The 24,599-nt window shown below is 47.3% G+C and overlaps 4 protein-coding genes across 9 annotated transcripts in view; all 4 read right to left on the reverse strand.

Annotated features, from left to right (window-relative positions):
* UBXN7 (UBX domain protein 7) overlaps positions 1-913 on the reverse strand; it is a 33,957-nt gene extending 33,044 nt beyond the window's left edge. For 2 of the 3 annotated variants that reach the window (XR_011740429.1, XM_071812352.1), the window contains exon 1: positions 793-898. Coding sequence is in view for 2 of the 3 variants with exons in the window: in XM_071812352.1 (XP_071668453.1) it covers positions 793-865 (73 nt within the window). In the remaining variant the exon portion in view is untranslated. Of the gene's footprint in view, positions 1-792 lie in introns of all 3 variants that reach the window. The other variant, XM_065844617.2, reaches the window with a different exon arrangement.
* Positions 914-4,224: 3,311 nt separating this feature from the next.
* Positions 4,225-11,662, reverse strand: RNF168 (ring finger protein 168). Of its 2 annotated transcripts, none has more exons than XM_065844684.2 (7): positions 11,525-11,662; positions 10,831-11,174; positions 9,929-10,005; positions 8,121-8,297; positions 7,360-7,469; positions 6,991-7,078; positions 4,225-6,759 (listed from the first exon to the last, which is right to left on the reverse strand). In XM_065844684.2, exons 2-7 carry the CDS (start codon positions 11,129-11,131, stop codon positions 5,701-5,703), a joined length of 1,812 nt encoding a protein of 603 aa, XP_065700756.1. In that variant the 5' UTR covers positions 11,132-11,174; positions 11,525-11,662; the 3' UTR covers positions 4,225-5,700. The 2 variants fall into 2 exon arrangements, with proteins under 2 accessions (XP_065700756.1, XP_065700757.1); XM_065844685.2 differs by lacking the exon at positions 11,525-11,662 and adding an exon at positions 11,290-11,401.
* SMCO1 (single-pass membrane protein with coiled-coil domains 1) lies at positions 11,474-17,982 on the reverse strand. Of its 2 annotated transcripts, none has more exons than XM_071812358.1 (4): positions 17,046-17,306; positions 13,666-13,803; positions 12,267-12,426; positions 11,474-11,710 (listed from the first exon to the last, which is right to left on the reverse strand). In XM_071812358.1, the coding sequence occupies exons 1-4, from the start codon at positions 17,093-17,095 to the stop codon at positions 11,477-11,479; spliced, it is 582 nt and encodes a 193-aa protein (XP_071668459.1). In that variant the 5' UTR covers positions 17,096-17,306; the 3' UTR covers positions 11,474-11,476. The 2 variants fall into 2 exon arrangements, with proteins under 2 accessions (XP_071668459.1, XP_071668460.1); XM_071812359.1 differs by having other exon boundaries at positions 11,573-11,710; positions 12,247-12,426; positions 17,046-17,982.
* A 124-nt stretch (positions 17,983-18,106) lies between these two features.
* On the reverse strand, positions 18,107-24,538 carry WDR53 (WD repeat domain 53). 2 transcript variants are annotated; one of them, XM_065844435.2, is made up of 4 exons: positions 24,451-24,538; positions 22,899-22,994; positions 21,667-22,158; positions 18,107-19,342 (listed from the first exon to the last, which is right to left on the reverse strand). In XM_065844435.2, exons 3-4 carry the CDS (start codon positions 22,141-22,143, stop codon positions 18,755-18,757), a joined length of 1,065 nt encoding a protein of 354 aa, XP_065700507.1. In that variant the 5' UTR covers positions 22,144-22,158; positions 22,899-22,994; positions 24,451-24,538; the 3' UTR covers positions 18,107-18,754. The 2 variants fall into 2 exon arrangements, with proteins under 2 accessions (XP_065700507.1, XP_071668458.1); XM_071812357.1 differs by lacking the exon at positions 22,899-22,994 and having other exon boundaries at positions 24,451-24,526.
* Positions 24,539-24,599: the final 61 nt, after the last annotated feature.

Below are 24,599 nucleotides of genomic sequence, written 5' to 3' on the forward strand. Positions count from 1 at the left end.
AGCTCATCCAGTGCAATCCCCCCATGGAGCAGGAACACCCAGCTGAGGTTCCACAGGAAGGTGTCCAGGCGGGTTTGAATGTCTGCACAGAAGGAGACTCCACAGCCTCCCTGGGCAGCCTGGGCCAGGCTCTGCCACCCTCACCACGAACAAGTTTCTTCTCAAATTTAAGTGGAACCTCCTGTGTTCCAGTTTGTACCCATTGCCCCTTGTCCTGTCACTGGTTGTCACCCAGAAGAGCCTGGCTCCATCCTCCTGACACTCCCCCTTTCTCAGTAAGTAAACAGTGCTTAAAGATTTTTTTTTTTTCTTTTAAAGGCGGACTCACGCCTATTCGGAGGAGCAGCCGCGGCCCCCGGGCGGGAGGACACGCACCGGCACCCCCGAGCGGGAACAACCGAGAGGCGCCTCTGAGCCGCCGCTCCAGGCCGGGGGGACCGCACGTCTCCCGGGCGGAGGCACTGCAGTCACCCGGGCCAGGCCTCAGGCACCACCCGCTGCGGCGGCCGGGCCCCGAGCGCCCGCTGACAGGCCCGGGCGCCGCCGAGCGCCGCTCGCCCCGGGAGAGGCCGCGGCGGCAACGGGAGAGCCCCCAGGAGTCGCGGGGGAAGCGCGCCCGGAGCCGCCCGCCCGCCCGCTCCGCTCCGCCTCGCCCCGCGCAGCGCCTCCCGCCGCTCCTCCCGCCCGGCCTCCCCGCGCCCCCTGACGCGGCGACGGGGCGCCGGAGCGGAGCCGCCCGTTAAGCAAAGCGGCGGCAAAACCCCGGCGGGTCCCAGCTTCCGTGCGCCTCACCCGTGATGGCGGTGAACTGCTGGATTAACCCCTTCAGCGCCGCGGCGGCCGCCGAGCCCCCGTGCGCCGCCATCTTGCCGCCGCCGCACAACAACACGCACGCCGCCGGCCCGCGCGCTCTGCGCAGGCGCGGCGCCCGCCCGCGCCCTTCCCCTGCCCGCCGGCGGGGCGGGGCGAGCGTTGCCGTGGCAACGCAGGCAGCCCCGCCCCATCGCCTGAGCGACCCGCGGAGGCGGGAGTTGCCGTGGCAACGCGGCCCGTCCCGCCGCCTCAGCGGCCCCCGCCGCTTTTCAAACATTATGGCGGCTGCAGAGGGTTTCTCCACATTCCAGACCCTTGAAGAGAAGCTGCTAAATTAATGTATATTGTGATTAAGTTACAAAACACGTACCCATCATTAACCAATCCACATGATCAGTGCTTCCTGACCACCTGCAAAACGGGATATTTCTCAAGTTTTAGATCCGTCTGCACGACAAAGAGGGAGACAGAAGATTAAGTGATACGTTGTTTAGAAGCAGAGTTTTTAGTTTATATATAACTAATAATTAATAGATGTAAGCGAGAAACACAACAATTATAACTAACATCATCAATTATTTCTTAGTATCGATTTCTTTTAATAATTGTTCCTATTCGTAGCCTATTTACAGCATTGAGATTGTTTTCCAGACAAATTTCACATTGCTGGATCTCTTGTTTCTAGATAGTATATAAATTTACTCTTACCCTTTAATCCATTCTTGGTATAGAGCATCATTAGTTTTGTTATATTTTAATACAATTTCCCATAACATACTGCAAGGAATAGTTTAGAGATGCTGGTTCGAGGAGACAGCCATCTGGGATCAGAGGTGTTATGTTCATATCTGTCTCTTTACAAGCTTATCTAGCAGTATAATCTGTAATCTGCCAATTTAGTTCCAATTTCCTGATCACTGTTTCCCTTTCGATGCTCCTTGAAATGCACAATGATAACTTTTCTAGTAACCACACAGCTTCTGAAAATTGGAGTGTCACGTTTAACCTGTTTTCCTTGTGCTGTTAATAAACTTTGCTCTTTTCAAACAGCTCCGTGGGCACCGCACTAAAAATGTACTTTGAATCAGTCCAAATTCTTCAAGGTCAGGAGAGAAACAGCCTCAGCAACAAGAACGCTGTGTGGTTTTGATCCCTGTGCTACCTGTAAATTGCACCTGTAAAAAAGGAGCTGAACTTGTTCACCAAGGCGACAAATAAACCACTGGAGCCAAGCAAAGCTCAGCCTTTGAGCAGGGAGCTGTCACACCAGCTCAGCCTGAGCACAGACTCCAGCTTAACACCATTCAACCAGCCAAAGCTGATTTCATCCGCTTCAAAGTGCCCGCGGCAATGGAAACTGCGTGTTGGCGCAACTAAAATCCACTCAGCAGCGGCCAAATTCCACTTGTAACAAGCAAAATCTAAAAATACAGGCCCAAGAGGGGCTTGGTGAGGATTATTGTGCCACACACGCAGTACGATCAGCTCCGAGACCTGGGGTGAGGCTGCTGGGCTGGCCTCCCGCTACGGATTATACATTTTGGAGATTTTGCGCTTAAAGTTGGGGTTTAACTAATGATTGGCTTTTTAGTCTTATTTTTTAAAGCAGAATGGGCAAGAAAAGGAACAATTCTTGTGTAAGAGGTCATTCTTACACCAAAGACAAACCCCAGGAAGATGGAAAAACAAAACCCCCAAATAACTTTAACACACCCTCTAATATATGCACACCCCAAAATACACTTCTGTGCTATTCAGACCCATTAAATGGCTAATTTCTGTAATTTTAAATTGATTTTCGATGGAATCACAGCTGCAAGATTTCTATAGACGGCAAGGAATTGAGTCTGTGGGTTCGGTTTAACCCTAATGAAGACCTAAGCTATTAGGGGATATATAGTTCATTTCTAACTTTATTCTGTTCAGCTCTTTAGAGCTTATCTGGATATTTACCTGTGTGACCACACAGGCTTATCTTTCTTTCTTTTTCACCACGTAGCCATCAAATGTCCAGACCTGGTTGTAAAAGCAGCTCCATAGGCAGCACTGGAATGATGGTTGAGCTGCAGAGAACACTGAGACACTTTCTCCTCATCTGTTTGGAAAACAGAGAGCTGACACTAGCACGGAAACAACTAATATCTCTGCCTTAAGGAACACTTTAATTAATGAAGGATTACACTGAACTGCCTGAGCAAAGCAGAAGACAGCCCAAACAAAGGTACGGATTAAACAGATCGATATCCAAGCATCCTTACAGCTAAGTTGAGGAGGTGTGGTCTAGACAATAGAGTAGTGAGGTGGGTTGCAAACTGGCTTAAAGAGAGAAGCCAGAGAGTGGTGGTCAATGGTGTGGAGTCTAGCTGGAGGCCAGTATCTAGTGCAGTACCTCAGGGGTCAGTACTGGGGCCAATATCGTTCAATATATTCATTAACGATTTGGACGAGGGAATTGAGTGTACTACCAGCAAGTTTGCTGATGACATCAAGCTGGGAGGAGCGGCTGACACGCCAGAAGGCTGTGCTGCCATCCAGCGGGACCTGGACAGGCTGGAGAGTTGGGTGGGGAATAACCTGATCAAATTTAACAAGGGAAAGTGTAGAGTCCTGCATCTGGGCAGGAACAACCCCAGGTTCCAGTGTAAGTTGGGGAATGACCTATTAGAGAGCAGTGTAGGGGAAAGGGAGCTGGGGGTCCTGGGGACAGCAGGGTGACCATGAGCCAGCACTGGGCCCTTGTGGCCAGGAAGGCCAATGGCATCCTGGGGTGTATTACAAGGGGGGTGGTCAGTAGATCGAGAGAGGTCCTCCTTCCCCTCTACTCCGCCCTGGTGAGACCCCATCTGGAATATTGTGTCCAGTTCTGGGCCCCTCAGTTCAAGAAGGACAGGGAACTGCTGGAGAGGGTCCAGCATAGGGCAACAAAGATGATGAAGGGAGTGGAGCAGCTCCCTTATGAAGAAAGGCTGAAGGAGCTGGGTCTCTTTAGTTTGGAGGAGACTGAGGGGTGACCTTATTAATGTTTATAAATATATAAAGGGTGAATGCCACGAGGATGGAGCCAGGCTCTTCTCAGTGGCAAACAATGATAGGACAAGGGGTAATGGGATCAATCTGGAACACAAGAGGTTCCACTTAAATTTGAGAAAAAACTTCTTTTCAGTGAGGGTGACGGAGCACTGAACCAGGCTGCCCGGGGGGTTGTGGAGTCTCCTTCCCTAGAGACATTCAAACCCGCGTGGACACCTTCCTGTGGAACCTCAGCTGGGTGTTCCTGCTCCATGGGGGGATTGCACTGGATGAGCTTTCCAGGTCCCTTCCAATCCCAAGCATACTGTGATACTGTGAAGGCATCCAGCACAATGGTTGAGGCGCAAGAGGAAAAGTGGACAATTTGCACCTTGTCACCTGTTGGAATTTTCTCAAACAGTTCATTTATTTATGAGAAACCTGGCATGAATAGAGACAAGCAGGCAAAGGAAAACAAAACCCAGCGTTTTTGGCTTGGTGTGCTGTTCACATTTGCAATAAAACTTCAGGTTGGTTTGGTTTCTTAAACCTAAAACATCAGAAGATGTTCCAAATTTCCCAGAACCCAGTTAAAGTCATCAGATCATCAATGAAGTTCAAAGCAAAGGACACACTTATAACATTTGCAAACTTTGGGGAGTTGCACACGCTCTTCTGCAACCTCGATGGGCGCTTCGCTCTCTTTCAAACACCAACAGCGGGAAAGTATTGCGTTACAAGCAAAGAAAGGCCAAAAAACGGTTTCATAATAGCAACAGATAAAACAATCCAGCGAGAACATTCCCTCTGGTGAGCAGCAGCTGGGAAACTCTTCACCAGCATCAGCTTCCCCACATCTAAATTAGAATTCTTTTGAATAATGTTAACTTCAAACCCAACAGGAAGACAGTATTTGGTAGTCCCTCTAAAAACAGGGGCAGACAGTCACAGCCAGGCAGGGCAGGTATGTGAATCTTTAATTACAACTATGTCATTACTGACAACTCCAGTTTTCAGTCGCTTTTCCCCCTTTTGGTTTCACTTCCTCCATCAGAACTGTCGTCTGGGGAACTATTTTCTAAATTCTATGTGGTTTCAATCAGACTCGAAGCAGTTTGAGTACGAAAATTAAATAGCACTGCACGGAGGTAAAGTTGCAGAACACTGAGAAAACAAAAGTATCTTTTTTCTAACGATAGGGAGAGTCAGACGTGCGGAAGCAAGCTCTGCGAACAGAGACACAGCCCACAGCCTCTTCTGTTGGCATCTGTGAAACATCCTTGGCTTTGGCAGCAGAACCACCTCTTTTTCCCACTCTCTGTCTAAAGAAGCGGTGAGTACATGAGATGGAAAGCGTGTCTGCAAGACCGCTTGTCCAGTTATACTCTTGTTAACTGTCATGCGAACAAGGCAATTCAACAAATCCCCTGAATTCCAGGAACACGCGGCCATTGAACCCAGCAGCGGCTGCACTGAGTGAAGCTTCAACCTTGCAGTTGCCAGACAGCTGGAAATACAGACGCAATTTTCTGCTTGTTTCCTCCGTGGAATGCGCATCCTTCCTGTCACAGGCTCCGAATTCTCATTCTAAGCCCATCGGTTATTTTTGGTTTTAAACCCTTACAGTATTCACATGCAAAACTACATAAATGCAAGTGCTACAAAATAAACCGGAGTCAAGAGAAGAGCAATTTCAGTTTTTCAGTCTGGGCGCATACATTATTAAAACTTCTCAGAATACACAACTTTGTGACTCAAAGGAATTTCCCTCAAAACCAACAACTTAAAACCTGTTTCCAGGGAGCTTTGCCTAACACAGGAGAAAGCGCTACCACGGTTTTCATTCTCATGCCCCTACCTGCCTGTGGTTCTGTTGACCTACTCTGAAACTGAGCTTTTAAACATCTGCACGATCGTCTTTTGCTTATTCTTGGGCAGCGAACAAATATCATTCGCATCACTGGTATTAACCACACAATTCAACACCTTTCCTCCCTTGATGCTGGGCGATTTCACGGGGACTCGGGTAGGGGACTGCCAGTTTTCATTGCAAGACCCTTTCCGAGTCTTGCGGTGATTTGTTTCAGCCTGTTTTTTTGGTACCTTTGAATCTTTTGCCATCTTAGAGCTTCCCTTCCTAGCAGGAGAGTCTTTCACAGACTGGGGAGATTTGGTGCGCAGGAGGTACTGATCCGGAGAGCCCTTTTGGCGATTAAGTGTCCTTTCCTCCTTATTGATCTGTTTTTGGAGCTCCACAGCCAGAAGCCTGTCCTGCTCCTCCTGCATCCGCCTTTCATAGAACTCCTGCTCAAACGCTTTCTGCATTTGCAAGTTGAAATCATTGATCTGCCACCCTTGGTCCTCTAAGCTTTCTGGAAAAGTTCTTCTCCTCTTATCAAGCACACACAAGTCAACCCCCACATCAGCTGCTGGCTCTGGAGACTTCCTTTTTGGTGTCTCCTTAGCGTCCTGCAGTCTCTCCGGTTCCTCTTCACCCGAGTGTCCAGCCACACTCATCAGATCACATATTACACTTTTGCTGTCAGAATTTGGTGCTGACTCAATACAGGTACGAGTTTCGGCAGAGTTTTGACGGTTTATGCTTTCTACACGTGTTAAATTGCCACCGTCTGACTCAATTCCATCCTCTTCTCCTTTGGATCTACCAAGAGCTGTTCTAGACCCTTCCCCTTTTGTGATCCCGTGAAGCTCATCTGGAAGTTCGTCTCCTAAACCATTCAGCCCTGGCGTTTTGTCCTGCTCGACGGCGGCGGTTTCCTCTGAAGCTGAGGCACTGAAATAGTTCATGCACAATTCCAAAAATGAATCCTTAGCACTGGAATCTTTGGTCACACCGCTCAGCTGCGGAGACAGCGTTGGCATTTCCTCTTGCCCATCTTGCCACGCGGAACTGTTGCCTTCACTGCTGCCGATATCCTGTAGAAAAGGGAAAGACCGCTAATAAAGTCAATCTATCAAAAGTCAATGGGTATGAATAAAAGGTAAATCACACTCCTCATAGCCGCGCTGCTCGTAACTACTCTGGGATATTCGCCTGGATTCTTCTCTTTAAAAAAAGGGGAATATAGGATTGGCAATGCTATAGACAAGGGGAAAATAACCAATCATTACAAGCACTGAGATTTATAACAAAATTATCCTAGTTACCACAGAGCCAGAGTCACTCCTGCCTCTTTCTGTTCTTCCGGAGAATGATGCTGGTCCCAATGTATGATGAAGCTTTGGAGACAGATACCTTAAAAGGAGAAAATAAAAGTATAGCTTTTAAAACTCTTTTTTCTTGAATTGTCAGTCATTTGCATTAATCAAGAACTTCAGGTTCATCCTGACAAACAAGAACAAAAAGAGAAGCGCAAGTGTTTCCCTTCTCCTCCGTATTATCCTAAGAGGAGATGTTTTAACAGTTTAAATGTCCCCCAGATTATCCTGGGAAGTTGGACTACGGGATTCCAAAAAAGCAAGTGGAGCAGAGAGACCAAGATACAGTAATTAAGAAGAAAAACGTGAATTACTTACTTCTGAATGTCTCCAGAGTTGCTCGATCTGCTCTTCATCTTGCACAAACTAGCTGGGGATGTTTGGGATGGCGAAGGGCTGCTGAGCACATGCCCTTTGGAATCCTCATTCTTCAATGACAAATAAAAGCAGCGTTATATAAACCAAAACGCAACACAAACCAGAGAAAACTCCGAGAACCACTTAGTTTCTGCTGCAGAATTACTTTTGTCCAAAGAATTCTAGAACTGTAAGTAATAGGTAGTTATGGAATAAGAAATGTTACATGTTCAGTACATTTTCTTGCATCTGGCGTGAAGGGACAAGAGGTTTTGCTCAAATAACTTCACAGGTTTCACCGCTAGGACTATTATTCGGCAGCAAAACCAACCAACAAAAATCCCAAAACAAATCAACAAGAAAACAAACCCCCAAAACACAACATAAACTTTCATTGTACGTTCCTTTTTCCAGTACACGTTGCAGCCATTGCTTTCTTCCAAAGAAGTAAATCATGGGTAAAAGGAAAAATTCAGAAGAAAACCAATGTTTTAAAACGTTTCACAGTGAAAACACCAAGCGCACATTTCAAGCGCATATTACACAGGCAGAAACATTTTGGGTATTTTACCCTCCCATTGGTTCTTCAAGAGTTAATTGGACTTAAAGTACTGGGGGCTGACAACAGCTTCCAACTGTGATTAAAATAAATGTAAATTATTCAAAATACTAACTTTTGCTCTGAAAAGCCTCGGTTGCTTGCACTGTGTTTTCTAACTCACCAGACTGTTACTCAGCTGCCAGGCCAACTCTTCATCTTGCTTCAGCTGTTTCTCCATCTCCCTCCGTCTCTCTTCCGCCAGCCTGTGCTCCTCCTCCTCTTCTGCCAGGAGCTGCTGAATATATTCCTCGCTCGCCTTGTTCTCCTCTTGTTCGTGCGCTCTCCTTTCTGCCTCCACCTAAAAAGACGGATTTTATAAGGTTACTACTGTAGGACCGCACTTTACACTAGAAACCCTCAGCTGATGCTTCTGAAATACGAACAATCCGCTATTTGCACAGACAGTCTGTGCACTTCGAAGCATTAACTACACAGCTCCCCAAAGATGTAAGGATCAAACAGATACTGTGTGTGGTCTCTTCAGCTTGATAAGTCACCTACCTTTTGGTTTCTGTAAGTCGGCACCGTTAACTGCGCCAGCACGCAAGGCTGAAATTCATTTATTTGCCTTTGAAAATGCTAGTAACAAAAACTAAGATGGCCAAACACATGGATCACAGATAAATTCAGACTCTTTGTAAGGCTGGAGGTCAGCTACACCACAGCATTTGCTCAACCTGCTTGTATCATCATGCTTTGTTCCACGGTGCCTAAAAGCCAGTGCATCGCTCTCCTGAGTCCTCCTGCTCTCTTGAAATGCACAACACCCAAAGCAGCAGACCAGGAATTTCCAATCTGCTTTCTTACAGCAGATACCCGCTCTCGGGAAACCAGTTCTCAGCAACTCCACCAGGACAGCAAAGAGAAAATACAGCTTTCTGAACTGGGTAATGACATTTGCTTCAGAGAAGAATGTCAAGCTCTAATCAATCTAATCCCGTAACTACCATAACAGAAAATCTCAGTCCTGTATTTCATGGACTTCGTGCTCTTCTAAAAAGCAGCAACAGGGCTCTGAGGAAAGGAGCGAATGGTACTGCTTTACCATAGTTCTTACTACTGCTGTGTCTGAATTGGAGGAAGAGGAGTACTTTAGATCTTTAGACAAACTAAGATTTCTTAAAAATATTTTCTGATTTTCAAATCATGGACTCATATTGGTTGGAAGAAACCTTTAAGATCATCAACTCCAATCGTTCCCCCAACCCCTGGCACTGCCCCATGTCCCTGAGAACCTCATGTCCGTCTGTCCAACCCTCCAGGGATGGTGACTCCAGCACTGCCCTGGGCAGCCTGTTCCAATGCCCCACAGCCCTTTGGGGAAGAAATTGTTCCCCACATCCAACCTCAACCTCCCCTGGCGCAACTTGAGGCCGTTTCCTCTCATCCTGTTACTCATTACTTGGAGCAGAGCCCAACACCCTCCACGCTACAACCTCCTTTCAGAGAGTTGTAGATAGCGGGAAGGTCTCCCGCATGAACACAGATAACACAAGCAGTGAGAAAATAGGAAAGAAAATGCTGTGTTTTCATTATCCAAGTTCATCTCATTGTGGTATGTTGCTCAGGGAGGGAAATCTAGAAGACCAAAGTCAAACAATTCCAAATTTTTACATTTGCTAGTCCAAAATCCTTTATATGTACCCGAGGACCTATAAAAGGCATTTCAGGGGACTCTCTAACCCTGAACGACTGTTCTGCAGCGTTTTGGGAAGTGCGAGGTACCGGTTAATGGAGACCGGCCTGAGCGCTCGGCCGCGTGGGATAAAACTTCACTCATGCTTTGGGAAGGACCAGTGCGTTCTTGCCTCAGCGATGGCTTTTAAGTATCTTTTTTTTAGTTAAGTAACCTTACTCCTTTTTGTGGGAACAAACAAGATAACTAGATACAAAGTATTTAGGCTTTTAAATATATATTTTTAGACTTACCTTGCTAATCTCTGCTTCATATTCCTGCCTCAGCTCCCCAGGCTTGCTCAGCTGGTGTTGCGGACGGGGGACACAGACTATGTGAGAGGAAGGGAAAAAAAGAACTGAGGAACAAAGCAAGACCATGACAGTCAATAATGAAAGGTTTTAACAAAAGTTCACCCCCACACCCTGTTAGGGGAGCGATTTGACTTAAATCAAGCGCTGTGAAAAAAAAAAAAGCACTTTTTGTTACAACGAAACAAAATAAAAAAGCACCGTGTCACAGAGGGGCACGAACACCCAGTGTTTTCCAAGCACTGTTTAGAAAACAAATACGTACGCAGACCGTAGCTTACATCTTTTGCTTTTTGTGAGTAAAAATACTTCATAATACCACAAGTGGAACAACATGTCATACAGCCAACCTACTAACAAACCCCCAAATCCTTTTTCAAAGATTTCACTTGATTTTTTCTGACACGACAATTTTAGGCTTGGAGACTCCTGCAAAGACTGAAGCCCTGGAATTTCTATTTAACAGCATCCATGAGTTGACAAACTTTTAACCATTTCGCTTGATAGTGATAAACGAACACATACACACACACACAAATACTCCAATTACGGATTTTACAGCAGGAGTTGTACCAGTAAGGAACTACGGTCTTTGCCGGGCAGCCAGCCCCTGTTGCTTCGTGCAAAACAAGTGAACAAATACCCACTTACATCAGAGAATATAACCCGGCTTCTGCAAAAAAGGCTTCGCAATCCCCTGTCTCCTGTGAGTTCAGACACTGCCCTTTCTAGCGGTAACACAGCCCATCTACATGCAGTTTCTTATTTCACAGCATTCAAAGTCCACAAACAGTAACCACTTTGGTAAAGCAGCGACATCCCAGGACAAGGGACATTTTACTTACTTTCCTCCTCCAGATCCTGTCCGTTAATTCTCTGCTCACACTCCTTCGGGTAATCCTTCTGAATCTTCTCCCAGAGCTCCCAGTTGACCAGGGTGTTTCTGCGGGCGTTATATCGCGCCCAGGAGGAGACGCGGCGCCGACAAAAAGGGCAGCAAAGACTGGCCTTCTCAACGGTCAGCTGGAAACAGGAGTTGCAGAGGGTATGGCTGCACGGCAGCGTCACGGGCTCCACGAAGATCTCCATGCAAATCTGGCAGAGGCAGTCGGACAAGGAAAGCGGAGCCTCCGATTTCTTCGACATAGCGACTCGAAGCAGAGGAACAAGACTAGCAGAGCATCAGCACCTGAGAGCACACAGAAACATGTGTTTTACTTCCTTTAATGAATATAAAACAAAATAGAAAATGTTGCGTTTTCCTGCTACTTCAGTGGATTTAAGAAGTCTGCTGAAGTGGTTACTTTCGCTCCCGTTCCAAGAGATTCTCAGCTTTCGGAGGAAAATGTAGGGCTTTCCAGAAGTCACGGAGAAACTGTAGCAGGTTTTCCTACAGCAGTTTCCTCTGAATCGTAACAGGTGCTCTGGGGATAGTAAGGAGGCGGTAAGGAGAGGGGGGAAAGAAGGCGAGAGCTCTTCCAGCACGTACTGTTAGCGATAAGCTACGCTCACATTTGCTGGGTATGTTACCACAGTTACCTTAACCTTCCATTCAGCCAGTTCAGTATCACTCAATTCAGATTTAACCTTCCATTCAGCCAGTTTCTCAGTATGTGCATGTCCTTCAAAAGCTGCTTCTGTTACAGACTCGGCTCCACGTTCTGAAGGTGAAATAAAACTTTCCTGCGCAGCAGAGGAGGTTCTTCCTTGTTCTTTTGTTTGGGACTAAAAAGCCAAAAATACTTTTTGTTAATATAAGCAATGAACCAAGTGATGCATTCAACACATATCTGACAACTTTAACTCCAGTACAACTTAAAACGGTGGGATTATCCAGCCTTTCTATCACCAGCCCTCCTCACAGGATTGTTCCACTGGGCCTAGAAATACTGTGGAACAGAAAACAAACAAACAAAATACAGAAAAAAGGCTAAAATTACAAATTTTTTAAGTTACAGAAACTTAAGAAAACTCTCACAAGCTTCTCAAAAGCAGCCACCTTCAGAGGGACGGGAGGCCCTTCTGAGCCAGCGACTTCAGTCACACAGGAAATCGACATGGAGACAAATACACTTTAAGTCGTGTTTTATTGTTTCTGCTCTCCCCATGTTGATCTAACAAAGCTTTTATTCTTCAAAACAAGGCCGCCGGGTGCCATCCAGCGGGGACACCCCGCACCCCGCCGGGCCCGGCTGGCAGGGACGCGGCTCCCCCGCCCCGGCCGCCCCCGGCCCCGCTCCCCCCGGTTCCCCAGCGCTCACAGAGAAGCGTCGGCACCCACCGAGCTGCAGCTCCCGGGCCCGGCGGCAGGGACAGGGACGGCCCCGGCGGCGGGCAGGGCCGCGGGCTCCCGCAATGGCGGCCGCCGAGCCGCTCCCGCCCGCCCCTCGCTGACGAGCCGCTCCCGCCGCCCCGGCTGGCGCTCCTCCTCCGAGCCGAGCCTGCCGGGAGACAGCGCGGGGGGTAACGGGATCCCGCGGCCTCACACGGCGATCCCGCGAAAGGACCTGGGGGTGTTGGTGACAGCAGCTGAACACGAGCCAGCGTGTGCCCAGGTGGCCGAGAGGCCACCAGCGTCCTGGCTGGTACCAGCACTGGTGTGGCCAGCAGGCCCAGGGCAGTGACCGAACCTGTGCTGGGACCTGGGGAGGCCAAACTGCGAATCCTGGGGGCAGTTTTGGGCCCCTCATGCCAAGAAAGGCCTTGAGGTGCTGGAGTGAGTTGAGAGAAGGGAACGGAGCTGGTGAGGGGCTGGAGCACAAGTGTGATGGGAGCGGCTGAGGGACCTGGGGGGTTCAGCTGGAGAACAGGAGCTGAGGGGAGACCTTCTGATCTCTGAACTGCCTGAAAGGAGCTGGGAGCTGGGGGGGTCGGGCTCTGCTCCCCAGGAACAAGCGCCAGGAGCAGAGGAAACGGCCTCAAGTTGCGCCAGGGGAGGTTGAGGTTGGATCTGGGAACAAATTCTTCCCCAAAGGGCTGTGGGGCATTGGAACAGGCTGCCCAGGGCAGTGCTGGAGTCACCATCCCTGGAGGGTTGGACAGACGGACATGAAGTTCTCAAGCCATGGGGCAGTGCTGGAGTTGGGTTATGGTTGGACTTGATGACCTTGAGGGTCTCTTCCAACCAAAAAGATTCTATGATTCTATTGTCTAAACAAGTATTTCAGCCATGAAGAGTCACCAGTGGATCCTGCAGAATGGCAGCCTGACTAGAGCCGGTTTCCCCGGGTGTGCGGGAAGCAAGAGCTGCTCCAGCAACTCTCGGTCAGAAGATGGAAACACTAAATATGTGCCTTAACAAAGCCTAGCCTGGGTGCTAAAAATGGGAATCTTGGAGGAAGTAATCATGGTGTTAATCAGTTGGGGTTTTTTTTCTTGCACTTATTGTGGGACAGTTACACAAACAGGCTTGGTGTCCCTTCTGCCTTGGAAGCAACGTGGCTGGTTTTAAACAACTTAAATATCTCATAGACTGTGCGGTTGGTTTTGATTTGTAAAGAAAACTATCCAAGGAACCATATGTTTTCCTCATATTGCCCATTTCTGCAGTAAATAGCAATCCCAACAGGGAAAGGTAAATACACCGGCACAGGTTGCGCAGCCCCGCGTTGGAGCGTGTCCACGGTCACACCAGTGTCACCTGCACGATGAGGACCGTCCTGTCCCTCCCTGGTGCTCACCTCTCCCCCAGCACCCGTGTCCACGATGTATCCTGGCCCAGCTCCTTCTCCAGCAGTTCAAACTTCTGTGCCAGCTCCTGCAAGCTGGAGTCCAGGTCACCGAACTGAGCCTCCACGGTCTGCAGCTTGGTTTCTACCCTGAGGGACGGAACAGAAGGACATTTCGTCAGGACTTGGGCACCAAGCGGTGTTGCTTTCTGCTGTGATGGTGGGGACAATCACGTTGCACTGGGAACAGCTCCAGAACCCGTTCTGAGCTCCTCCCAAGCTGTATGACAACATACACCACTAGAAATGAAGTTTTTTGACATGGCCCGTGTCTTCTTTGCCCTCTCCTGGTGCAGAAGTGTTACAACTTGTAAATACAGATTCAAGATTTATATTTAGACGTGACTGCAGGTGTCAACCATTTGCATTAGGGGCACAGCTGTTTAATACATTTTGAGGTGATTTGCATTTCTCCTTGTAGTGCCATGATCTTTTGAAGCATCTTAATTTAGAATCATAGAATCATTTCGGTTGGAAGAGACCCTCAGGATCATTGAGTCCAACCATAACCCAACTCTAGCACTAAACCATGTCACCGAGAACCTCATCTAAACGCCCTTTCAACCCCTCCAGGGATGGTGACTCCACCACTGCCCTGGGCAGCCTGTTCCAATAACTCTTTCTGGGAATAGTTTTTCCTTAATATCCAATCTAAACCTCATTGACATTGAGAAAAACTTCTCATTCCTCCCCAGATTTAAAACAATGCAAATAATAAACAAGCCACCCACAGTGTTTCTCTTCTCCCATCAGCTTGTCCTGCTCTGGTTTTGCCTTTTGTGAGACTCCCGCAGAACATTTCTGGGCTAAGAAGACCATAGTGAAAAAACAGTAAGAAAACTGCTTCATGGCTGGTATTTATTAGCTGCTTTTTCCTTAATTAGTATATTGAGTTTTTCCTTATTTAAAAAAAAAAAAGAAAAAAAAAAGGTACATATTTGTACTCTCTTAAATTATAATCCTAAAGATTGGGGTTTGAGTTTGAGCTTCCACTGCACTTTTGCTTGAGAAAACTACCCAGTTTAAAAGAATTTACTGAGTTTAGGGATGAAGTGTGAGGGAATGCAGGTATTTATACTTTGTACCCATTTGCTGCTCTTTACTCTTTACTGGGCTTCTGTTTTGCACGGGTGGTTTTTGTAAAGACAGTTTTCTTTAATTTCCTCAGCTTGCTGATTTATGTCGAGGTGAGTCCTTGAGAATCCTGAGGAACTCAAAGCTACCAAAACACGCATCACTCAAAGTTCCTTCCTAAATATTGAACAAATACCTCGCTACTATGTACTTGACAAGCGATTTACTAGAACATCAGCTCCTCCTGATAGATTTTTGTGATTTTTCTTTGCATTTTACTGGCAGAACGTCAGGCTGTATCACTTAAACAAAAACTATACCTTTGCTAAATTGCACTGTATTTCTTCAGCATCTCCTCATCCCCAGTTTGCTGTTATGTTATGCCATGGAGAAGTTCCAGATCCACTTCACACCTGCAGCTGTGCACGCAGAGAACAACAATCCAAGGGGATAATACGATGTGGTAGCCCAGAAATCCCAATTTAAAAGTTTTACAAATAACACCGTGCAAGTGCTCTTGAGAGAGAGCGGGGAATTATCAGAAAATATATTCTTCAAGGTTTGCTGTCCTGGGGAAGATAGTTTTTGATACTGATAGCAGCTTTTAATCAAGGTAAATAAACTTTAATGGTGAAGTTATCAAAGATCTCATTGTTAAGGCCACTGTCAGTGCTGTAGTTGTTTTTCCCCAGCTTTACTATTTGATCGGTTTCATTTTCCAGCACTTTTTTGATCTGGGGTATATTGCCTGTCTGTAAATGACTCTTGTGTATTTTTAAGCATCTGTGGCAAACAATTCAGTGCTTGCTAAGTTTGCTTCTGTTCAGTTACACCGCAGTACGACTGATCTCCATAACTCATCTTCCACAGCTCTTTGTAAATTCCGACAGAATCGGCGCTGCCGTTTCATGATCCACGTTCTGAATGAAACGAGGAAAAATGGATGAAACCTCCCTCTTCCGTTTCAATCGTGACCTCTAAACGCTTCCTCCTTTCATGGAAGTGAAGCTACCACCGAGCTGGTGACCTCCGATGTCTGTGTAGCGTAGCACCAACCACATCCCCACTCTTCACCAAAAAGCTTTTCAAGTTTTCTTCTCATCAGGATACAGAACAGACTTATAAGATTGGCAGTGATCTAGCGCTCCCGCTGTTCTGAAAGCGGGACTGTATGTGTAACCTTATTTCTGCTGTTCAAGCATTTGCAGAAAATGACACTTTTAATCACTTTAGAGCTGTCACATTGGTTTTATTTTCCAGGCCAATGCAGAGCCCACAGCTCTTCCTGCACTCCAAGCAGTTTCACACAGACTTAATTTTCACTTTTTCTTTCAGGAGCGGTTCCCATGTTTCTGTTTCTCTGCTCAGGTCTCTAATTAATCTCTTTTTTCAGTTACTGTTGTGTCAATCAGGAGTCGTAAAAGCCGCTGGTGAACAATGTCAGTGTCTTGACCAGAGGAGCAGTTTCTTTAAGTCTCTCAGCTGGTGTTCATTTATAATAATTAATTTCACGATCAGAAGTACTTCATTCCATCCTCTGTGATACTCTCGATAACAATAATTTTTGCTACAGATAAACCAGAGTTCTATGTACAACACCTAAGCTGACTTACACATTTCTTGCTTAATACCATCTGCACAGTACTTTTAAAGATAATATATGAAAATCCAGACGTGAAAATCCTCCAAGAGGGAACACTGTCTCACCTGTCCCTAACTGTGGAGAATTCCAGACCCTTTTTCAAGTCTTTTTTCCTCAAAAGCCACGCTCACGCCTCGCATTTGATCCCGCGGTTGTTGTCTGCCCAGCTGCTTGGAGACCGTCGCGCTGCAGCCGGACACGTGGGCCCGATTGTTTGACATGAAGCCAACGAACCTGCTGGTCAAGGGCTTTGAAAATGGAGCGTGAATCAGCGTCACCTCTGTCCCAGTTCCTCAGCGACAGTGATTTTCTTTATTTAAACTTATAAGAAAGGTCCATTCTCAGGGGTTTTTTTGTTGTTAATGATAAGCACTTCTTATCTTTGAACCCTCCAGACTCTGGGTCATTTTCACAAATTCAGAATTTCACCCCAAATCTCCCATTTACAGCAGAGCACGAACCTCAGTTTCCCATTGCCCACTATGGGCTTGCAGCTCTGTCCCCCTCCCGTCCCAACAAGGAGAAACAGCAGGTTCATTAATTACTCCCCTCCCGTAAACACACAATGTACATTTACATCCTATTTCCCAAGGAAATGATCACACCCTTCAGTGACCTGTTCAGCGTCTCCTTCAGGGAGTGCAGAGAGATGCTGGCTTTAGCCATCCCAGCGCAGGACGTGAAGAGAAGAAATAAAAGCCGGAGTGGGTTTGATCCTCCCTCCCGAAGCAGGCGGCAGCAACAGGGACCGGGGATCTGACTCCTGCCACAGGCTGGTTGTATCAAGGCTTTTTATAGACCGTATATCCAAATATAGGTCAGAGATGCACAGCCACACGCTCACGAACACGTTACACGCTGAACTACACACCCAGAGCGCTTCCACCGACCCAGTGATCCTGTCTTCACACGCAAAATTAATTTAGAGGTGACACAAAAAGGGGGTGTCTACACTATTCTGCTTTTTTGGCTGCGTTTTGGCTTTGTTTTGCTGTCGTGCTCACCAGTCTGTGTCTTGGGCCAAAGCCTCCTGCTGTTAAAGGCCGTACAAGCAGGTTGCTTTGTTGCTTTTATATTTTTTTCTGCCATCAGATTTGGACGAGAGTTGTATTTGGTTTGAGGATGGAGGATATTTAAGCTCAGACGATTGGAATTTCTTCCATAACGGATGGACAGCCAGCACAACCGGCTAATGGTTTTTGGGAGCTGGGTACGCAAAACAAAGAGCTGGACATTTTTCTATCAAAAAGATAATGTGTATTTGTTAACAGCATGCTGGTGAAACAAGACAGCACAGGAGTGAAGTGGATCTTCAGCCAGTACCAGGCATTTGGTTTTGTGAAAGGTTAAGGACAGCCTGAGGAAAAAAAATACAGCTTTTTTTCTTTGAATTATTTGCCCGTTCCATGGGAAATCCAGCATGAGCCAAACACGTCAAGAGCTGCGGCGTTCCCACTTACTTATGCTCTCCCCACCCTTCAACTTGCAAATGAAGAAGTGTTTCCAGCGCAAAGCAAGTTCTGCTCGTTGTGCTTCTAAAGCTTTGGGAAGACAGCGGAAATATTTGGGTAAAGAGGAGCCTTTGGGCCTTTGTACTCCCCCGCGGTGGGGTACACAACACTCCTTTTGACACAATTTTGTGTAAGTCGGGCAATATTAAAGTATAAGCACAAGGGAGCAGTGAGAGAAAAAGCATTTATTGACAAGTGTAGTAGTTATTTTCCCCCGGATTAAACAGCTATGCATAAAAGCTGAGCCGTTAAACAGATGTTAACATTTTCTCCTGCTCCTTCGTTTACTGCAGTGTGAAAATGACAGTTAAACTAATTTGATTACTCATTAGTTGATACTTCTCTAGTCTTATATGCAGCTGCTGACAAAAGAATGAAAATATAATTATGCTATGGCCAGTTTACACAAACTGTGCCACAATTTAACAGGGAGAGTAAGGGAAAGCACTGCAATAGCTCAAAATGCAAGGAGCTCAGCATTCTCATTTAGCATCGTGGGTGTCCCCGTTAGCGTGAATTTCTTTCCCCAACCTTAATTACATCAGCTTAGTCATGAACTAATATTACCCCTAAATATATCGAAACCCATTTCACTTAAATTCAAGAAGCAAACTGCCAACCCTGCGAGGAACAGCTGCAGCGAACACCAACAGCCGCTGGAAAACAGAGTGTGAGGCCAGTTACGTGGTGAGGACCCGTGTGAGTTCACAGCAGATCCCTTCCCAAGGACACAGCAGGTTTCGTGGGACTGGCCTCATTTCGAACGCTCCAAGAAGTGGTTTTCCCCTAAAAATTCCTATAAACATCTCAGTGTCTAAGGTTCTGGCAATGGATACACAGATATAGAACTACTCTGATCAGCGACTAAGACTCTCTTGGAGCCTTTGATCTCTGTGCAGGAGATCCAATTCACCTTCTCCCCGTGGTCGATGCTTAGCTTGGGTAAAACTCCAGCTTGGTCATTTGAAGCCACTTTGTTGAGCTTCCCATCTTTTCTGGCGGCAGCAGGTGCTTGGGCTTTCCTTCTCTGCAGAGATTTTGCTGGACTCTTCTGCTGCTTCCCAACATCACCGCTGACATCCCAGAGCAAGACCTTCCCGTCATTTCCTCCAGTCAACAACCAGTAGGCTCCTGGCAGAAAGAGGACCTGCGATACGCCCAAGCTGTGACCTTGGAACTCCAGCTCGCGGTCAAACCTCACCCCGGTGACTCTGAATATTCTGACTTTACCATCTTGAGCTCCGCAGCTGAAGATGTTGCCGCACGATGCGACAGAGAGGGAATGTGCCAGCGGTGGGTTAAAGAACTGGCCGGCTGGCTGCGGACCGTCTTCCTCCGTTTTGCACTCCTGCAGGTTTGTGGTCCACAAGGGGCGAGCTTTCTGCAGGTTCCACAGCGTAACCTTGAGAAAAAGAGCATGAATCGATAATTTGTCCATTTTACGTAAATCGCATCCTTTACTAAGAGTAAAAAACAAGCCAAAACGCAACCGCGCTTCTTGCTCTAGGAGAACAAAGGCGATGCATGAGTGTGAGAGAATCGAGATGTGTTGTGAGGAGTGGGGGAACTTCACCCGGTAACACGGCAAATCTCTCAGCTCTCCCAACTCTCACACCGCCCCGCTCAGCGGAGTCAGTGACTCAGACCTTCAGACCGCAAAATGGATGAAAAAGCCATTCTAAATGCTTTTGCATTCATCTCAGCAGTAGTAATCATCAATTATTTAAGAGAGACACAGAAACACTAGCACTAAATGGAGATCATTATCATTCTGAATTTTACTTCTGTCTCTGCTACGTACTTGTCTTAAAATAATCACTTCCATGAACATGTTTGAAAAATGGAAGAGCAAATGGCAAACAGTGGTTCAGGCCCTCATTTTTAAACAGAAATAGATGTATTTATTTTTTTTTTTAAACAAATGAGTTGGTGCTATCACTATGTCAAGGCAGGGTGTGCTTTTTCTGACGAGATGGGGGAGATTGTGCTTTTAAACTTGCTTTTCAAACACCAGCCCTCCTCCAAGCCCCTCACGCAGCAAGAACTGTGCCTTCGAATGAAACCTCATAGAGCAATTCCAGTACCACAGATTTATACCGCGCCAGTTAAAGATAATTCTATCCGTACTTTTGTAGGGTCTGAACTGATGAGGAACATTTTCAAGGCCAACAGATACGAAAGCACAAGTCAGTCTAATGCAGTACCGTTATTAATAAAAATAATAATAATAAAAATATAATAAAAATATTCTTCAACTAGTCATCCCCAGTAGAAATTACAGGAGTCTTTAAATTCAGGCCACAAAAGAGTTATCACACTGGCTCTGTGTTTCTGGAACCCAAATCACACTAAGATGTCTAAAATATGTTGCTCCCTCTCACGTCTCTGTTTTAGCGACTGCTGTTGCTGTTTCATTAAAACTACTTTGCTGCCGACAAAGGGGAAAACTTTCCACGAGGACTGTGCAGAGTAAATCAGAGAGGCTGTGTCCTAATGCTTAAGGCAAATTCTTGGATTTTCATCACAGCACTGCAACAGCTTTATGAATTCATCAAGTGCTGACAAGTTTTCTGCACACTAAGTATTTTCTGTCCTCGTGGCCTTTCCCCCGCTTCCATGGAACTTCTGAAGAAACTCCAGCAGCCTAAATCTCAGCTCTTCTCAGCTACAGCTTCACCGAGGGTTTGACATGTGAGCCCAGAACACGTTTTGATGCTTGTAGAGCGTGTTACTTGTGCAAAGACATGTTGCAGCACAGCGTTTCAGAGGATTGCAGCACAGCTTCTCTTTGTGAAATGATGTATCTTAAAGCCAGCCTCGACGTGGAAAAAGGCTCTTTTTACCGTACAAAAACATACTAACAGATTCCTACTGTTTGGGGATAATGACTTTCACCTAAATATCAACTTTGATATGGAAAACCACCACTTACACTAAATATCAACATGTATTTGTTCTAGTAGGTGTTAGACGCACTTGGTTTTAAGAACATAGAGTGAAACTGTCCAACGCTGTCAAAGCAAACTTCACCCTGACACCGCTAGAACCACGGAAACCCTTGTAGAAGTGATAGTTTTAACCTCCAGCTAGACCAGGAGCGTGGTCAGATCTCAACCACGGGAAATAAATTACTGAAACCCATCTGTTCTGGGTGGCCAACCTGGCAACGTAACTCAAGACTCCCATTAGCTCCTCACACGATTTTTCTCAGAGCGCTTCCACAACTGGCATGCAAAGGACAAAATTTCCTCTTGATGAGGACAGAGAAGCATAAAAGGCAAGGAACACTTATGCTTCCAAGAGGTTAATCAGAACAAAGGGAAAATAATAAAAATAACTTGTCCTTACAGTGAAACATACCACTTGGAAAGATGTTTATCTACCTGTAGTATTCTTGCTAGAACCCTGTCTTCCTAACTATCTCCTGCGTTTTGTCTGCAGCCATAACTGAACACTAGGGACACATCCTGGTTTTGTGACCAACAAGGAGCTCATCTGGCATGAGTGTGTTTGCACCACATTCTGATTTCCCTCCACCCCACCCAATTTTAGACCGTGAGTATTAAAGAAGATAAAAACCGCTGAGCAGAAAATGGCACAAACAGCCTTGACACCGTTAGCTTCCCAAAGCTACTTTAGAAGAGTTAAGAAGCTTTCCGGCAGCTGAGACAGATGGGGAGTTACCGTTTCGCTTCTCTAACAACCATCTACTCGTATGCAAATCACCTGCATGTCCAGGCCACAGGAAACAAGGCTTTGAGGCCTCTGAGGCCGAAAGACAACAGAGGAGCAGATGTTTGAGTGTCTCAAGGACCGGCTGACTTTCTTTTTTTCCAAGTCTATAACCTTTATGGCCCCCGAGTCATCAGCTGCAGCCAAGAAGCTGTCGGTCTCATTCACGGAGAGGCAGTTGATCTCCTCCTCGTTCACGTGGAAGCGTTCAGTGGGCTCCTTGAGGGACCGGACATCCAGCAAACTGATAGTTTCTCCATGGGAGGTGTACAGCTTGGTGGGACAGCGGGGAGAGAACACCACGGACGTCACATCGTCTGCCTCCGGGAGCTGGAGCTGTCCTGCTGGAGAGCCTGTGCCGTCCCACAGCGTGAGCTCGCCTCTCTCTGCACCAGAAGCCACCAGCCCTTCCATGTTTACGTTCAAGCACAATATAGAGGAGGAATGTCCACCAGTCCATTTGGCTGCCATGGCTCAGGGACACCTCTGAAACAAAAAAAGAAAAACTGAATGGAGCTGGTGTTGGTCTCATTATGGCAAAAAGCTTATCACAGAATCCCAGAATGTCAGGGGCTGGAAGGGACCTGGAAAGCTCATCCAGTGCAATCCCCCCATGGAGCAGGAACACCCAGCTGAGGTTCCACAGGAAGGTGTCCAGGCGGGTTTGAATGTCTGCACAGAAGGAGACTCCACAACCTCCCTGGGCAGCCTGAGCCAGGCTCTGCCACCCTCACCAGGAACAAGTTTCTTCTCAAACTTAAGTGGAACCTCCTGTGTTCCAGTTTGCACCCATTGCCCCTTGTCCTATCACTGGTTGTCACCGAGAAGAGCCTGGCTCCATCCTCCTGACACTGCCCCTTTCCATATTGATCCCCAGGAATGAGTCCCCCCTCAGTCTCCTCTTCTCCAGCTCCAGAGCCCCAGCTCCCTCAGCCTTTCCTCACACGGGAGATGCTCCACTCCCTTCAGCATCTTGGTGGCTGCGCTGGACTCTCTCCAGCAGTTCCCTGTCCTTCTGGAACTGAGGGGCCACAACTGGACACAATATTCCAGAAGCAGTAGAAACAACAATATCACCCTGCTGACTGTAATACAAACTTCTTGAAACTCTAGTGTCCAATTAAACCAGCCATTTCTACAAGTCAGGACCCAAATGGAGCTTTGGCGCAAAGAGCCTCAGCATCAGCCAGAACAGCGTGGAAGGGCAGCGGTGCTGCCACATGTACCTGTGCAGTATTTGGAGCGGATCTGCTGCTCTGACGGGCTGCCGAGGTACGAGCTGCTTCCTCAGTGCACGAGGACACGGCACAAAATGAGACGTACTGGAAAGGAGCAAGGGGAAGAAGTCAAACTGGTAAAGCCTGTCTGCAGAGAAGTCAGATGCATTGTTGCAGTCTGGGTGAGAGCACACGCGTCCATCTGTCTGTCAGCCAGCTGCCCAGGCGCTGGGTTGTTGAAACGGAGAAATAAACTTAACAGTAGAGTCAGTTCTACTGTTAAGTGGCATTCTTTATTTTATCAGCACTGGGGAACACTGGGGATCATCCTCCATAAGTGCTCCGAACACTGGATGCTCTTGCGTTGCTTATATTCACATAATTATTACATATGCGTTACAATTTTTGAAATGCTATACCTCTATACTAAGAAATAATTGATGACCTTAGTTCTAATTGTTTAGTTTCTTACTTACAATACATCTATTATTAGTTAAATATAAATTAACCACTCTGCTTCTAAACAATGTGTCACTTAATCTTCTGTCTCCCTCTTGTCATGCAGAAGGATCTAAAACTTGAAAAATATCCCGTTTTGCAGGCGGTCAGAAAGCATTGACCATGTTGATTGGTTAATGATGGGTATGTCTTTTGTAACTTAATCACAGTATACGTTAATTTAGCAGCTTCTCTTCACTGTCTGTATCTAAATCAGCTTGTAAAGCAGCCTCGCAAAACCTGGAGCAAGAAACTTGTGCTGGTGGGAGTGGATAAACTGATGAACACTGAAAGCAATTCCCCTAATCACAGTTTAAAAGCATACATTTGTGTCAATAAATTTTAAACTGTTGTGCAGGTGGACTTTGTGTTCCCAAAGTGAAGGTAATTTTCTTGTGGCTGGTAAGCACTAAAGCATAAACAGATGAACAGTTTAACTTTTTAAAAGAAGCATTACCAGCTTAAACCAGGCTTGCAAAACATTTAATTTGGCCTCAAAGCACATCCATCGAGCTTTACTATGTGACTGCCCACAGCAGCCCAGACTGTTTAGGGGCCCAAATCCCCAAAAAATTCAGTGAGGGGGAAAACAGAGCAACAGAAAAACCTAAGTTTTGTAGAGACGAGCGGGCTGTGAGGGGACGAGAGCTCATGCAGGGCAGGGGCGCAGGCAACAACGCGGGTTTGCGGGATGGAGCCACGGCTGTCCCGGGTTTTATGGCATTATTGGGCTATTAAAGGTTTATGTTCTGCACGTGATTTCCGTTGAGCCGAGCCTCAAGAGCAGCTAGAACTCATCCAAACCAGGAAAATGTTAGCCTGGCGGATTAAATACCGACAGAAGGCTCCAGCCGCCTCACCCGCAGCTCTGAGGGAACTTCTCCCGGCCGCTCCCGACCCGCCAGGCCCGGCCGCGGGGCAACCAGCCGCCCCCGCCGGCTCCTCAGGGGAGCCCCGCGCTGTCCCCCGGCACCGGGCACCGGCGGGAGGGGACGGAAGGGGGACACGGGGTGGGGGAGGCCGCTCCCGCCCCTCCGCGCCGCCTCGCCTCGCCTCGCCTCACCTCAGCTCCGCTCGGCTCCGCTCCGCCGGGCGCTCCCGCGCATGCGCGCCGGGCGGGCCGGGTCCCCGCGGCGGTGATGGCGGCGCCGTGAGGGCCCTTGGGCGGGCGGGCAGGGGAGCGCGCTCGGCCCGGGGCCCGCCGCACCGGCC

Source organism: Patagioenas fasciata, chromosome 9 (genome assembly GCF_037038585.1).
Source record: "Patagioenas fasciata isolate bPatFas1 chromosome 9, bPatFas1.hap1, whole genome shotgun sequence".
In the NCBI taxonomy this organism is placed as follows: Eukaryota; Metazoa; Chordata; class Aves; order Columbiformes; family Columbidae; genus Patagioenas; species Patagioenas fasciata.